The sequence below is a fragment of the Monodelphis domestica genome, chromosome 6, assembly GCF_027887165.1.
Source record: "Monodelphis domestica isolate mMonDom1 chromosome 6, mMonDom1.pri, whole genome shotgun sequence".
NCBI lineage: Eukaryota > Metazoa > Chordata > Mammalia > Didelphimorphia > Didelphidae > Monodelphis > Monodelphis domestica.
In genome coordinates, this window is record NC_077232.1 from 288,311,115 (window position 1) to 288,324,512 (window position 13,398).

Sequence of the window (13,398 nt, forward strand, 5' to 3'; positions counted from 1 at the left end):
AATTTGTCTCTCTGTTTTGAATGCCCTATGCTTTTACAGAGATCCACTAGAGAAAAATTGGGTACCCTATATTTTTCTGGACCACTGGAGAGATTTTTTCTGGACCTCTATCCTAATTGCTCTATGCATTAACAAGGATCTGTTGGAGAAAAGTTGGCTATTAGAAGGACCCATGGAAGAATTTTCACCCAGGATAGTTTGTTTTCTTCCTTAAAGGGTCAAGAAATAATTTTCAGTCCACCTCAGGTCCCTACTCCCTATTGGGAGAGTTTCTTTCACTCTGGGACTAGATTTTCCCTTAGAGAGGGTAAACATTTTTCTTTTTCCCTTCCATTTACTTTCAGTCTCTCTACTTTACCTAGTTTAGTAGTAAGGTGTGAAATGAATTTCAAATGCCTGTTAGATTAAGTAGCAGTCTTCCTGAAGAGTACATTAAGAGAGAGAGGTGACTGACGTATTATATTTGAAATACTGGTCAGTGCACAGATTATGAGCCTTTCCTATTTTAAGCATTTCCTTTGTGATAGAGTAATTAATGATTGTCCAATATCTAATCTACTTTGTACATTTATTAAATTTTAAAGGGACACAATCTATTTTGGGAAGATCCTAGATGCAAATTGTTTCCAAACTTTGTTTTTAAGAAAATTTCTAGCCTATGAATGTGGGGAGGCAGGAGACTGAGGTCCCTTGACTGGGTTCATGTGCTGACCCTTATGGGAAGGGATCAGCCTTTTCTTGGGCTTTCTAGTTTATTTCTCCCCTACCTCAGAGCATAAATTTCCCTTAAAAACAAAACAAAACAAAACAAAACACTTTACCTTCTGTCCTAGAATTGATAAAAGAATGGTCTCCAAGGCAGAATGGTAAGGGCGAGGCATTTGGGGTTAATAGACTTGTTAAGTTAAGGAGACTTCTTAGTCTCCTGGGTAAGTGACACCTCATGGCTCAACATCCAGTTGTATTTTAGATAGTTTCCCACAATTATGAGCTCTGGCTGGATATGCCCCTCAGCAGAAAGCTAGAATGCATATGTTAGCCAAGTCCCTTACTCCCCCAAGCTTTCTCCATGGGAGAAGCTCCTGCAGGGACTAGGCCTGATGATTTTAAGGGAGTTCCCCTGACCATGCTCATGGAATTATCCTTAGTTATAAGATAATAAAGTTATGATCACAGATATTTCTCAAGATAACTAGGGAAAATGTAATTCCAAGTTATAAAAAAGCTCTCAATTTTCTAGTATTATTTGCAAAGAGATTTCACATAAACTACTTTTTCTAGGTTAACAAATGATACTCCTAGTAGGCATCAACATATTTTCATTTTAACCATTTTTGATGGAATTTTTATGTCTACTTTTTATACTTCATACCCTTTTAGTTTTTTCTCCAATACTGTGATGGGTCCTTCTCTGCTTTTAATAACTTATTGTTAGAGTAGAGGTTCTTAATCTCTAATTCCTGGGTGATAATAAACTTTTTATATAAAAGGAAACATGGTAAATTTCAGTTAAATATTGTGAAATTGAATATGTAATTTTTTCCCATTCAAGTTCTCGGAGTCCCTTGATCTCTCTTCACTGACCATATGGGAGGCTATGGACCCCAAGTTAAGAATACTTGTGCTAGAGGTAGAATTATATGCCATGTAAGAAATAGATATTCTTTTTTTTTTTTTAATAAAAACCCTTACCTTCCATGTTGAAATCAATACTGTGTATTGGTTCCCAGGCAGAAGAATGGTAAGGGCTAGGCAATGGGGTTAAGTGACTTGCCCAGGGTCACATAGCTGGGAAGTATCTGAGGCCAGATTTGAATCTAGAACCTCCTGTCTCAAGGCCTGGCTCTCTAGTCTCATATAAAAGGTATTCTTATATAAAATAAAATCAATGGAGATTGTGACATGTTTTGGGGCTCAGAGGCCTTTTTTTATTTGGTTCTGACTTTGGAATATTCAGTTTGTTAAAGTTGCCAGAAGTTTAACCTCTGAATTAAGTGGAGTTTGGATAGAATATGATTTTGATGAGCAATTTGACATATTTAAATATTATTCTAAGCACTAAGAGTACAAAATAAGAGGTAGAACAGGTTAAATTGCAGTGATTAATTAATAGATACCAGGATAGGATGTCTTACACCATATTTTTCCATTTCTTTCAGGGCTGTTGATATATGGGCCATTGGTTGTTTGTTGATTGAAATGTTCATGGGGCAACCCCTTTTTCCTGGGGATTCTGATATTGATCAGCTGTATCATATTGTGAAATGTTTGGGTAAGACTTTCTGCATTTTACATTTTACTGGAGATGGGTTATGAAAGCTGAGTTTTGTCAATGACCAATATTTTTTCCAGATTGATTTTGATCAGCTTGACATAGTTCCAAATTGCCCTCCAGAATGGTTGGATCAATTCATAACTCCACCAGCAATGCATTAATGTCTGGACTTTGCCACATCCCCTCCAGCATTCTTTACTTTCCTTTGCTATCATGTTAGCCAATCTGCTAGGTGTGAGGTGATAGCTCAGAGATGTTTTGATTTGCATTTCTCTGATTATAAGAGATTTAGAACACTTTTTCATGTGCTTATTAATAGTTTTGATTTCTTTAACTGAAAATTGCCTATTAATGTCCCTTGCCTATTTATCAGTTGGAGAATGGCTTGATTTTTTGTACAATTGGTTTAGCTCTTTATAAATATGAGTAATTAGACTTTTGTCAGAGGTTCCTCCCCTATTTTAAATTACATTAAATTAAATTTTTGCGTAAACAAAATGAATGCAACCAAGATTAGAAGGAAAGCAGAAAGCTGGGAGGAAAATATTTACATGAAGTATTTCTGATGAAAGCCTGATTTCTCAAAATATAGAGAACTATGTTAAATCTATAAAACTACAGGTCATTCCTCAGTTGATAAATGTCAAAAAATATTAATAGGCAGTTTTCAGGTGAAGAAATTAAAGCTATCTATAATCATATAGAAATGTTCCAAATTACTTCAGAAAAATGAAAATTAAAAGAACTTTGAAGTTCCACCTCACATCTATCAGATTGGCTAATATGACAGAAAAGGAAAATGACAAATGAGGGGGGAAATTTGGGAAAATTGGGCCACGAATACACTGTTGGTGGAGCTGTGCATTGATCCAATCATTGTGGAGAACAATTGAGAACTATGCTCAAAAGGCTAAAACTCTATACCTTTTGGTCCAGAAAACCACCACTAGGTTTGAATCCCAAAGAGATTTTTTTTAAAAAAAGGAAAAGAACCTTCTTGTATAAAAATATTTGGACTAGCTCATTTTATGTTAGTAAATAATTGGAAATTGAGGGAATGTCCATCATTTGGGGAATAGCTGAACAAGATGTGGTATATGACTGTGATGGAATATGATTGTGCTATAAGAAATGATAAGCAGGATTATTTAAAAAAAACTGAGAGACTTATATAAACTAATGCAAAGTGAAGTGAAAAGAATCAGAGAATATCATACATAGTAAAAGCAATATTGTATGATCACCTGAGATTGGTTTAGTTATTCTTACCAATACAGTGATCCAAAATAATTCCAAAGGACTCGATGAAAAATGCTATCCACTTCCAGAGAAATAACTGAAAGAGTTTCAATGCAGACTGAAGCATACTATTTTTCACTTTGTTTTTCTTAATAATTTTTCTTTTTTGATATGTGTTTTCTTTAACATGACCAACATGTAAATATGTTTTGTATGATTGCACATAGACAAACTATATAAAATTGCTTGCCTTCTCAGTGAGAGGAGGGGGTGGGCAGGGTTAGAGGGAAACAATTTGAAACTCAAAATTTAGAAAACAAATGTAAAAATTATTACATGTATTTCGGAAAAAGAAAATATAGAAAAAAATAAAAAAAATACTGTTTGGTAGAATTCACTTGTGAATAATCTTGCTCTTGTTTTTTTTTTCTTAGGGATCTTTTTGATAACTTGTTCAATTTATTTTTCTAAAATGAACTTAAGAATTCTATTTCCTTATAGATGAAAGCATACAATTTTCACTTATTTATTCGGGTTTATGTTTTGGGGTTTTGGTTTTAAAATTATTCACAGAAATGGAACAATATGGAAATATGTTTTGCTTGACAATACATGTATAACCCAGCTCAAATTGCCTGCCTGGAACAGGGAAGGGAAGGGAGGGAGGGAGATAAGTTCGATCATATAACTTAGGAAAATTTGTTATTGCATGTGTTGGTAAAAAATAAAAATAAAAAATAGACAAGTACACAAAAAGAATTATATTTCCTTTTTTGTTAATCTAGCCAATTTATACTTTTTGTAAATATTCATCCATTTCCCTTGGTTGTCAGAGTTATTGGCATATAATTGGGCATAATAGTTCTTATTAATTGCTTTAATTTCCTTTTTATTAGTGAATTTATCATTTTCATTAAAAAAATAAACTTTATCTTTCATCTTAGAATCAATACTGTGTATTGTATTGGTTCTAAGGTAGAAGAATTGTAAGGGCTAGGCAATGGGGGTCAAGTGACCTGCCCAGGATCACATAGCTGGGAAGTGTCCGAGGTCATATTAGAACCCAGGATCTCCCTTCTCTGAGCCTGGGTCTCAATCCACTGAGCCATCCACCTGTCCCCATCCTTTTCATTTTTGATGCTAGTAATGTGATTTTCTTTCTTTTTTAAAAATCAAATCAACCAATGGTTTTCCTATTTTATTTCTATTACTTTTTTTCATAAAACTTGACCCTAATTTTATTTACTAATTCAATGATTTTCTTACTTTCAATTTTATTAATCTCCTTTGATTTTTTAATTGAGGATTTAAAATTCATTCCTTTTTAGTTTTTTTTTTTTAGTTGCATGCCCAATTTGTTAATCTGCTCTTTCTCTATTTTATTGGCATAATGTTTAGAGAAATAATTTTTTGCCTATGTACTGTTTTGGCTGCATCACATAAATTTGGATATGCTGTCTCATTGTTATTCTATTTTAATGAAATTGTTTCTATAATTTCTTCTTTGACCCACTCATTCGTTAAGATTAGATTATTTAGTGTCAAACTAATTTTTAATATATGCATCCATTTCCCTTTATTGAATGTCATTTTTATTATGAAATGAAAATGATGTATTTAATATTTCTGTTTTTCTGAATTTGACTGTGAAGTTTTTATGCTATAACACAACCATGTGTAGGTACCATATATCACTGAGAAGAAAGTATATTCCTTTCTATTTCCACATTATTTTCTTCAGAGGTCCATCATATCTAACTTTCCTAAAATTCTATTCATCTTAACTTCTTATTTTTTTTTCCTTTTGGTTATATTTATTTAGTTCTGAGAGGCAAAAATTGAGGTCCCCACTAGTATAGTTTTATTGCTGTTTTTCCTCCTGTAAATCATTTAACTTCTTTACAAATTTGGATGCTATATAATTTGGTACATATATGTTTAATATTGATATTACTCTATTGTCTATGGTACCTTTTAGCAAGATGTAATTTTCTTGCTTATCTCTTTCAACTAGATCTATTTTTGCTTTAGCTTTGTCTGAGATCTTGATTGCTATCCTTGCTTTTTTTTTTGCTTCAGCTGAAGCAGAGTAGAATCTCCTCCAGTCCCTTACCATTACTCGCTGACTGACTTTCTACTTCAGATATATTTCTAGTAAATTATGCATTTTAGGATTGTGTTTTTTAAATCCACTCAGATTTCTGATACCATTTTATGAATTCATCCCATTTATAGCCATAATTATGATAACTAAGTGTATATTTATTTTCATCCTATTTTTCTCTCTCTGCTTACTTCTCCTGCTCCTCTTACTCTCTGGCTTTCTTTCTCTGTTTCTCTGTCTTGTTTGTCTATCTGTCTGCCTCTGTCTGTCTGTCTGTCTGTCTCTCTCTGTCTCTCTCCAAGTTAACCTCTCTGTGTCACAGTTTCTTAATTTGTAACATAGTTAACAATAATAGTGACCTCTCAGGATTATTAGGAGGTTTAAGTGAGATAATTTTGAAAACCTTTTAACTACTCTATAAATACTCTATTACTGGGTGCTGTTTTTGCCATCAGGTAATTTAATTCCAAGACATCAGGAACTGTTCTATCAGAACCCACTTTTTGCTAGTGTGAAATTGCCAGAAGTTGAAGAACAGGAGTCTCTTGAAAGCCATTGTCCTAAGCTTTCTGCAGTGGTGATTGATATGGCAAAGGTAAGGGGCTGGCCTACTTTGTCTAATCCTTCTAGATGGCTGAAATTTATCTAGAAGGTACTTTTTCCTCCTTTGGGCCTTGGTTTTCAAGACAATCCTGTTCAATATGTAGAACAAGCATTGTTAACTCTGTTCTTCTGGATAAGCATTCTTAGAAGCATGGTGCTGCCTAGGCTTTCATTGCTTAGGAAATCACAAAGTAACACATAACTTACACCTCAAAAAAGAAAGGGCCTGGAAGCTAGAGAAGGACAATTCAGATAAATAGTGGAGGGGAGCCAGGCATTGAGAAAGGGGTCTTCATCTTAGAAAGGACAATGGTCACAAAGAAAATTATAAAACCATGGGGAGGTGACAGAGTACTTGTTCACCAAATCTGGAACTATCAGGAGGGGGGGGGTACCTTTAAAATTTGACCAAAATGTAATGAATTAAAGGCAAGTTTTCCTTTATTCAGTGGGATATTATCCATTTATGGAACTTGGTCTCAAAAAATGAAATAGGCATGAAACATGGATAGGAAAGAAAAACTCTGAGAATTGAGCTCATTTCCAAGAAGATAATTTTATACTTCCCTATTGAGCCTTGTTTGGGAACTAGATTGGTGCCCAGTGGGCTGTGAATTTGATTACTTTGGTAATTCTTGCTTTCTTGTAGTCCTTAGATCTCTGTCTTTTTCAGACTCCTTTTTTGTTATAACAGATCTTCAAATTGGGGCAAGGATAGTCTGATACCTAGTAGGTGCTTAATTGATTAACTTGAGTAGGGGAAAGAGAAGGTTGGAATTTGTGATTCAGACTGTCCATCTTCCCTCAGCCCTCCCTCTGGAGAAACTGTCTTTTGGCATAACTTTCATGGGTTTTTAGCCTCCTGATAATTGTTTCATCTTTTTCCATTGGTTAAAATGGACATTTAGAGACCCTGTGCATTTCTATGAGTGATAAACATAAATCTGATATTAAGAGGAGTGGTCTTACTCCTCACCCCCAACTAATGTGACTAGTAAGCATCCCTGACTGGACTCTTCTCTCAGGGAGGATGCCTCTTTGACCAAGGGGTGTAGGATACTCTCTTACTTGAAGACATTTTTCTTTGTTTTAAATAAAATCTTTTTCTTGGTGTTTCAGAAATGTTTGCAGATTGATCCTGACAAGAGGCCCTTCTGTGATGAGCTCCTCAACCATGACTTCTTTAATCAGGATGGATTTGTGGAAAGGTGTGACACTGTACTTTTTTCATTGTTAAAATATGTCATGCACAAGCAAAGCCACTGTTCTTGTTTTGGTGATCAGCCTGATAGTTTGAGGTTGTTTCTTACCGTCCTATAGCTGAGGGATTTACTTCCTTTTCAGAGCAGTGGATCCCAAAGTGCTAGTGAATAGCATGACAGTTTATTCAGTCACAGTCAGGGATGAAGAACAAATGGGCTTTAATCTGAGGTCAGGAGAAGGGTGAGGAGCTTCAAGTCCACAATCTGGGAACTCTACAGTTAAGCAGCCCAGATGAGATCAGGGTACCCTTGTGACACATTCATAAGAGTGGGGGAGACATCTGTGTCTGAGAGTGAAGCAATTCTTGAAAAGCAACATTTATGTGAACACATGGAAGAGTCAGTCGGGGGCTGTGGGCATCTGAGAGCATTAGTCCTGCTAACTTTGCAATTGTACACACAGTGGGATTTTAAAATAGATCCTCCAAACCCTTCTTGTTTCTAGCACAAGAATACATTTTAGAGAGCATGCTGAGAAATGAGTAGAAAGCAGCTGACAAAAATAAAATCAGTTCTATATAATTTTAATTCATCCTATTTACAATTAATCGATTTTACCTTGTAAATGCTTAGGTCATGGCTTTTTGTCTATGAACTTAGTTCAGAATTTAGCTGGCTGGTAATGGATTAAGTTTAGAAATCTGGTTCTCTTGTTAATATGTCTTTGGGGGTTGCAGGTGGTCAGGAGGCAGTTGGGTCTTGTATCATGATAGCACCTTAGGATCCTTTAAGAATATCTAGTTTGCTATACAAAATAGTCTGACCTTGTAGGATGACTCAAACAATGAATACTTCTTAGGTAGTGGGGAAAAGGGGGAAGGAGAGGGGTTATTGTGAGCCTCTCAATCCCTACTTCCAGCCTTTCATGCTGTTCCCCACCCTTCTATACAAGGCCACCTACCCATGTCTGTTCTTTGTTCTCTGCTCCCCAAAACCTATAAAAGGGGAGCTGTCCTTTAGCCTGAAGTGTTTGACTAGAATCTGAGGCAGCTATTGACCCGTCTAAATTGATGAGATCACATCCATTTGACTATTCTTACTTAGACACACACATGTTTTCTCCCTGACAAACTGTAACCTCCTTGAGAGTAGAAACTGATTCATTCATGTTATTTGTATCTCTGGTGTGTCACACAGTGCTTGGCACATAGTAGGTGCTTAATAAGTGCATGGCGATTGATTGAGGAGGCAATGTTTTTAAACAAAAATAACAAATTATCAGGGTTCTCTCCTTGTTATTAACAAGCTACCTTGCTCAGAGAAAACATGCCTCAGTCTACCTTTGATGAATTTCACTATTATTCTGTCTCTGTGTGGGGCCTTTAGGTGTCAGTTTCCAGAGCTGATGCTGAATCTAGTTTGTCATCTTAACAGAACAGTTATGTTATTCTGAAGAATTTGTAGTGTTGGTAAGGCTAGCCCCAGGTGCAGTTGTGAAGTTTGAAAAGTTGGCCTTTGGTATACTTCCCTTTCTGCATTTTCAATGCCATTTTCTGGGTTCTCTTCCTATCCTAGCCAGTTTTCCTTTATTACTAGAAAGTGATCTTATAGAACTAACTCATACTAAAATATTAATGTTTTCATGTATTAGTCTTCCAAAAATAATTTACATTTTGACAGAAGATAACAAACTAGAGTATAAATGATAAATTTGGACAAAAGGTAAATTCCTTTGTTGGGTTTTTTTAAATTCTTCATGGCCTTTTTTTTCCAGGTTCATTTGACATTATTCTTCCTCCTGTACTGTGTTCCAGCCAAACCTGCCTTTTTCCTGTTCCTCACACATCAATATTCTATCTCTTATCCCTTTGTCTTTGTACTGGCTGCCCCATATGCTGGGAATGCCTTTCCTCCTCATCTCTACTTCCTAGGATCCCTCATTTCCTTCAATATTCAGCCCAAGCATCATCTACCTGAAGCTTTTTGCCCTCTCCCAACTGCTTATGCCTTCTCTAACTGCTTCATATTTATTTTTGATTGATTCTTTGTATATTTGTTCTACATACACTTACATATCTCCCCAAAGCAATCAACCTCATTTTCTTCCTCCTTTTTAACTCAGAACTTAGCTTGGTCTTTCCTAAGTGGATGGACAGTCTTCTCTGAATAATGACAGGTCTCTTCAAAGAGACTCTGCAGTGTCTTAGGGTTTGAGAGAGGACTCACCATTCACAAGGGTTACTTTCAGGAAATTCTGTGATCTTTTACTGACCTGAAGCTCCCTATAAAAGCAAAAACCTATTTCCCCTATACTAACATTTTACTAATATTGTTGCTGTACATGGTGAGGCATGAAATGCTACTGCTTCTGAAGAACTGAGAACAAATATCATATTATCAAAGGCAAAGGAGAGGCCCAGTGTGGGCATGAATGGGTTTGACATATAATGAATGAGAACTTGAAGAAAAAAAGGAATAAACGATGCCATCTAGGACTTGTGATGGCAAAGGAAGATGGACTGCTCATGTGGTGATAGTGAGGGATGATTTCTGGACAGCCAGAGTGCTCCACTGGTTCCCTTGTGATATGGGGAGGAGGCAAAAGGCTTCTAGAAGCTTTTTGTTGCTACCTTTGAGGAGAACATGATCTCACAGGATAGACAGGTATGGGTGGGTTGCAATTGGCAGTATTGGGGGGAATTCTAAATTGATGAGATCACATCAATTAGGTACATGTTTTCTCCCTGACAGACTGTAACCTCCTTGAGAGTAGAAACTGTTCCATTCATGTTGTTTGTATTCTGGTGTGTCACGTAGTGCTTGGCTCATAGTAGGTGCTTACTAAGTGCATGGTGATTGATTGAGGAGGCAATGTTTTTAAACAAAAGGTACTGGCAACAAGCATCTGGGAAAGTGATTTTAAGAATGGATAGACTTCCTTGTATCACTTATAATCATATGTAAGTCTGGTCCCAAGTATCAGTATGTGAGACGGATCTTTGGTGGTCAGTGATACAAGAACAAATTATTGGATCCATAGACAAATAATAGCAACAGTGGTAACCTTTCTATGTCTTTTCTTAAATTCTTTCAGTGTGTACTGGCCTTTTTCCTTTCAAAACTCCTTAGGCTTGGTAGGTATGCAATTATTATATTAATACCAACAATAAGTAAATCCACACTTAATTTCCATGTGGAAGCAGAATTGCCTTGGAAGTCACTTGATACGGGGTAAGATACTGAAAAAAATAAAAAATAAAAAAATGAAGAATACAATATTATAAACACATAGCCTGGAAGGCAGGTCAGTTAAGGACAATTAACCTAAAAATCTACCAGAAATCCAAGCCTGCCTGAAAATCATGACCAAAGGAGAATATAAATATGATACTTCAAGGACTCATACATGAAAACTTCCAAATTTTTTTAGAATCAGGATGCAAAGTGAAAATAGAAAAAATCCATTGATTATCTCTTGAAAGAAACCCTGAATTAACTCACAGGAATGTTATACAGCACATCCAGAGATTCCAGGTTAAATAAATACTCTAAAGAACCCAAATGAAATTCAAGTTCTAAGGAGCTATATAGTCAGGATTTCATAAGACTTGGCAGCTGTCACTATAAAGAAAAGGAGAAAAGGACAGCTTTTTGATGCCATATTTTGTTTTAAAAGGCTTAGAACTATAGAACCTGGAATATTAACCAGTTAAGAGTATGAGGCCATTTCCCCAAGAAAAACAAAATTTATTAATTAATGGGGGCCAGCATTCTATTAACAAAGGACAAATCTTTTCCATTGGTCTCTTATGCAGAAAAGAGACCCAATGAGCCTTGACTCTCACTTTTATAGGAAGCTATATCCACTTTTGGATTGGCTGATAGTTCATTCCTTAGATCTCCCCTTAGAGTCCAAATTGGTGGATATTTTGAAAGAGGAAGTGAACTTTGAGGCCTCAACTCCTCCCACATGACTTCATCGTAGGGAAGTGGATCTTAAAATTAATCTAATCAATTTAGAACATTATTCTTTGGTTCAAGAATCATATTATTTCCCTCCCTGCCCTCCACCCACCCTTCCTGTAACTGGCAGGCAATTTCATTGGTTATTACATGTGTCCTTGAACAAAACCTATTTCCATATTGTTGGTGTTTGCATTAGGATGTTCATTTAGAGTCTACATCCCCAGCCATATCCCCTCAACCCATGTATTGAAGTAGATGTCTTTTTTCTGTGTTTCTACTCCCACAGTTTTTCCTCTGAATGTGGATAATGTTTTTTTCTCATAGATCCCTCCCAAGTTGTTCAGGATCACTGCATTTCCACTAATGGAGAAAATTGCCTATTCATGTCCCTTGCCCATTTATCAATTGGAGAATGGCTTTATTTTTTGTACAATTGTTTTAGCTCTTTATAAATGTGAGTAATTAGACCTTTGTCAGAGGTTTATTCTGTCAAATAGTTTGTATAATATTGGGATTAGTTGTTCTTTGAATGTTTGATAGAATTCATTTGTGAATCCATCTGGACCTGGGGATTTTTTCTTAGGGAGTTCTTTGATGGCTTGTTCAATTTCTTTTTCTTATATGGGGTTGTTTAGGTAATTTATTTCTTCCTCTGTTAGTCTAGGCAATTTATATTTTTGTAAGTATTCATTCATATCACCTAGATTGCCATATTTGTTGCCATATATTTAGGCATAGTAGTTTTTAGTGATTGCATTAATTTCCTCTTTATTAGAGATGAGGTCTTGGATACTGTCAATTTGGTTTTTTTCTTTCCTTTTAGACTGACTAGACTAGACTGACTATTTTATTTGTTTTTTCAAAGTCCAGCTTTTATTTTTATTTATTAAATCAATAGTTCTTTGACTTTCCATTTTATTGATTTCTCCTTTGATTTTTAGGATCTCTAATTTAGTCTTTATCTGAGGGTTTTTAATTTGTTCACTTTCTAGTTTTTTAATTTGCATGCCCAATTCATTGACCTCTGTCCTTCTTAATTTGTTAATATATGAACTCAAGGATATACATTTCCCCCTGAGTACTGCTTTGGTCACATCCCATAGGTTTTGAAAGGATGTCTCGTCATTGTCATTTTCTTCAATGAAGCTATTGTTTCTATGATTTGTTCTTTAATTAACTGGTTTTGGAGAATCATATTGTTTAATTTCCAATTGATTTTTGATTTATCTCTCCATGTACCCTTACTAATTATTATTTTCATTGCATTGTGGTCTGAAAAGTTTGCATTTATTGTTTCTGCTCTTTTGCACTTGTTTGCAATGTTTTTGTGCCCTAATAGATCGTCAAATTTTGTGAATGTACCATGTGCTGCTGAAAAGAATGTGTATTCCTTTTTGTCCCTATTTATTTTTCTCCACATGTCTACTAACTCTAATTTCGCTTCACTCACTTCTTTCTTGTTTATTTTTTGGTTTGATTTATCTAGTTCAGATAGAGGAAGGTTCAGATCTTCCACTAGTATAATTTTTCTATCTATTTCATCCTTGAGTTCCTCTAGTTTCTCCTTTAGAAATTTGGATGCTATGCCATTTGGTGCATACATGTTGAGTACAGATATTTCCTCATTGTCTATACTGCCTTTTATCAGGATATAATTACCATCCCTATCTCTTTGGTTTTGTCAGATATAATGATTGTGACTCCTGCCTTCTTTTTATCAGTTGATGCCCAATAGATTTGGCTCCATCTTCTTACTTTCACCCTATGAGTATCTACCTTCCTCATGTGAGTTTCTTGCAGACAGCATATGGTAGGGTTTTGGATTCTAATCCACTCTGTTATTTGCTTGCATTTTATGGGTGAGTTCATTCCATTTACATTCAGAGTTATGATTACTAGCTGTGTATTTTCCAGCATTTTGATTTCTATTCCTGGTCCTTCCTTTTCTTCTTTCACTATTTTCTTCTACACCAATGTTTGTTTATAATCAGTCCCCCTAGGTCCCACCC

At 35.5% G+C, this 13,398-nt stretch overlaps 1 protein-coding gene across 6 annotated transcripts in view; it reads left to right on the forward strand.

Moving 5' to 3' along the window:
• The window catches only part of CDKL2 (cyclin dependent kinase like 2), an 80,259-nt gene that overhangs the window by 33,789 nt on the left and 33,072 nt on the right, over positions 1–13,398 (forward strand). For all 6 annotated transcript variants that reach the window (XM_056803338.1, XM_001375511.4, XM_007495680.3 and 3 more), the window contains 3 exons: positions 2,160–2,272; positions 6,074–6,213; positions 7,341–7,429. In XM_056803338.1, the coding sequence (XP_056659316.1) occupies positions 2,160–2,272; positions 6,074–6,213; positions 7,341–7,429 (342 nt within the window). The remainder of the gene's footprint in view (positions 1–2,159; positions 2,273–6,073; positions 6,214–7,340; positions 7,430–13,398) is intronic.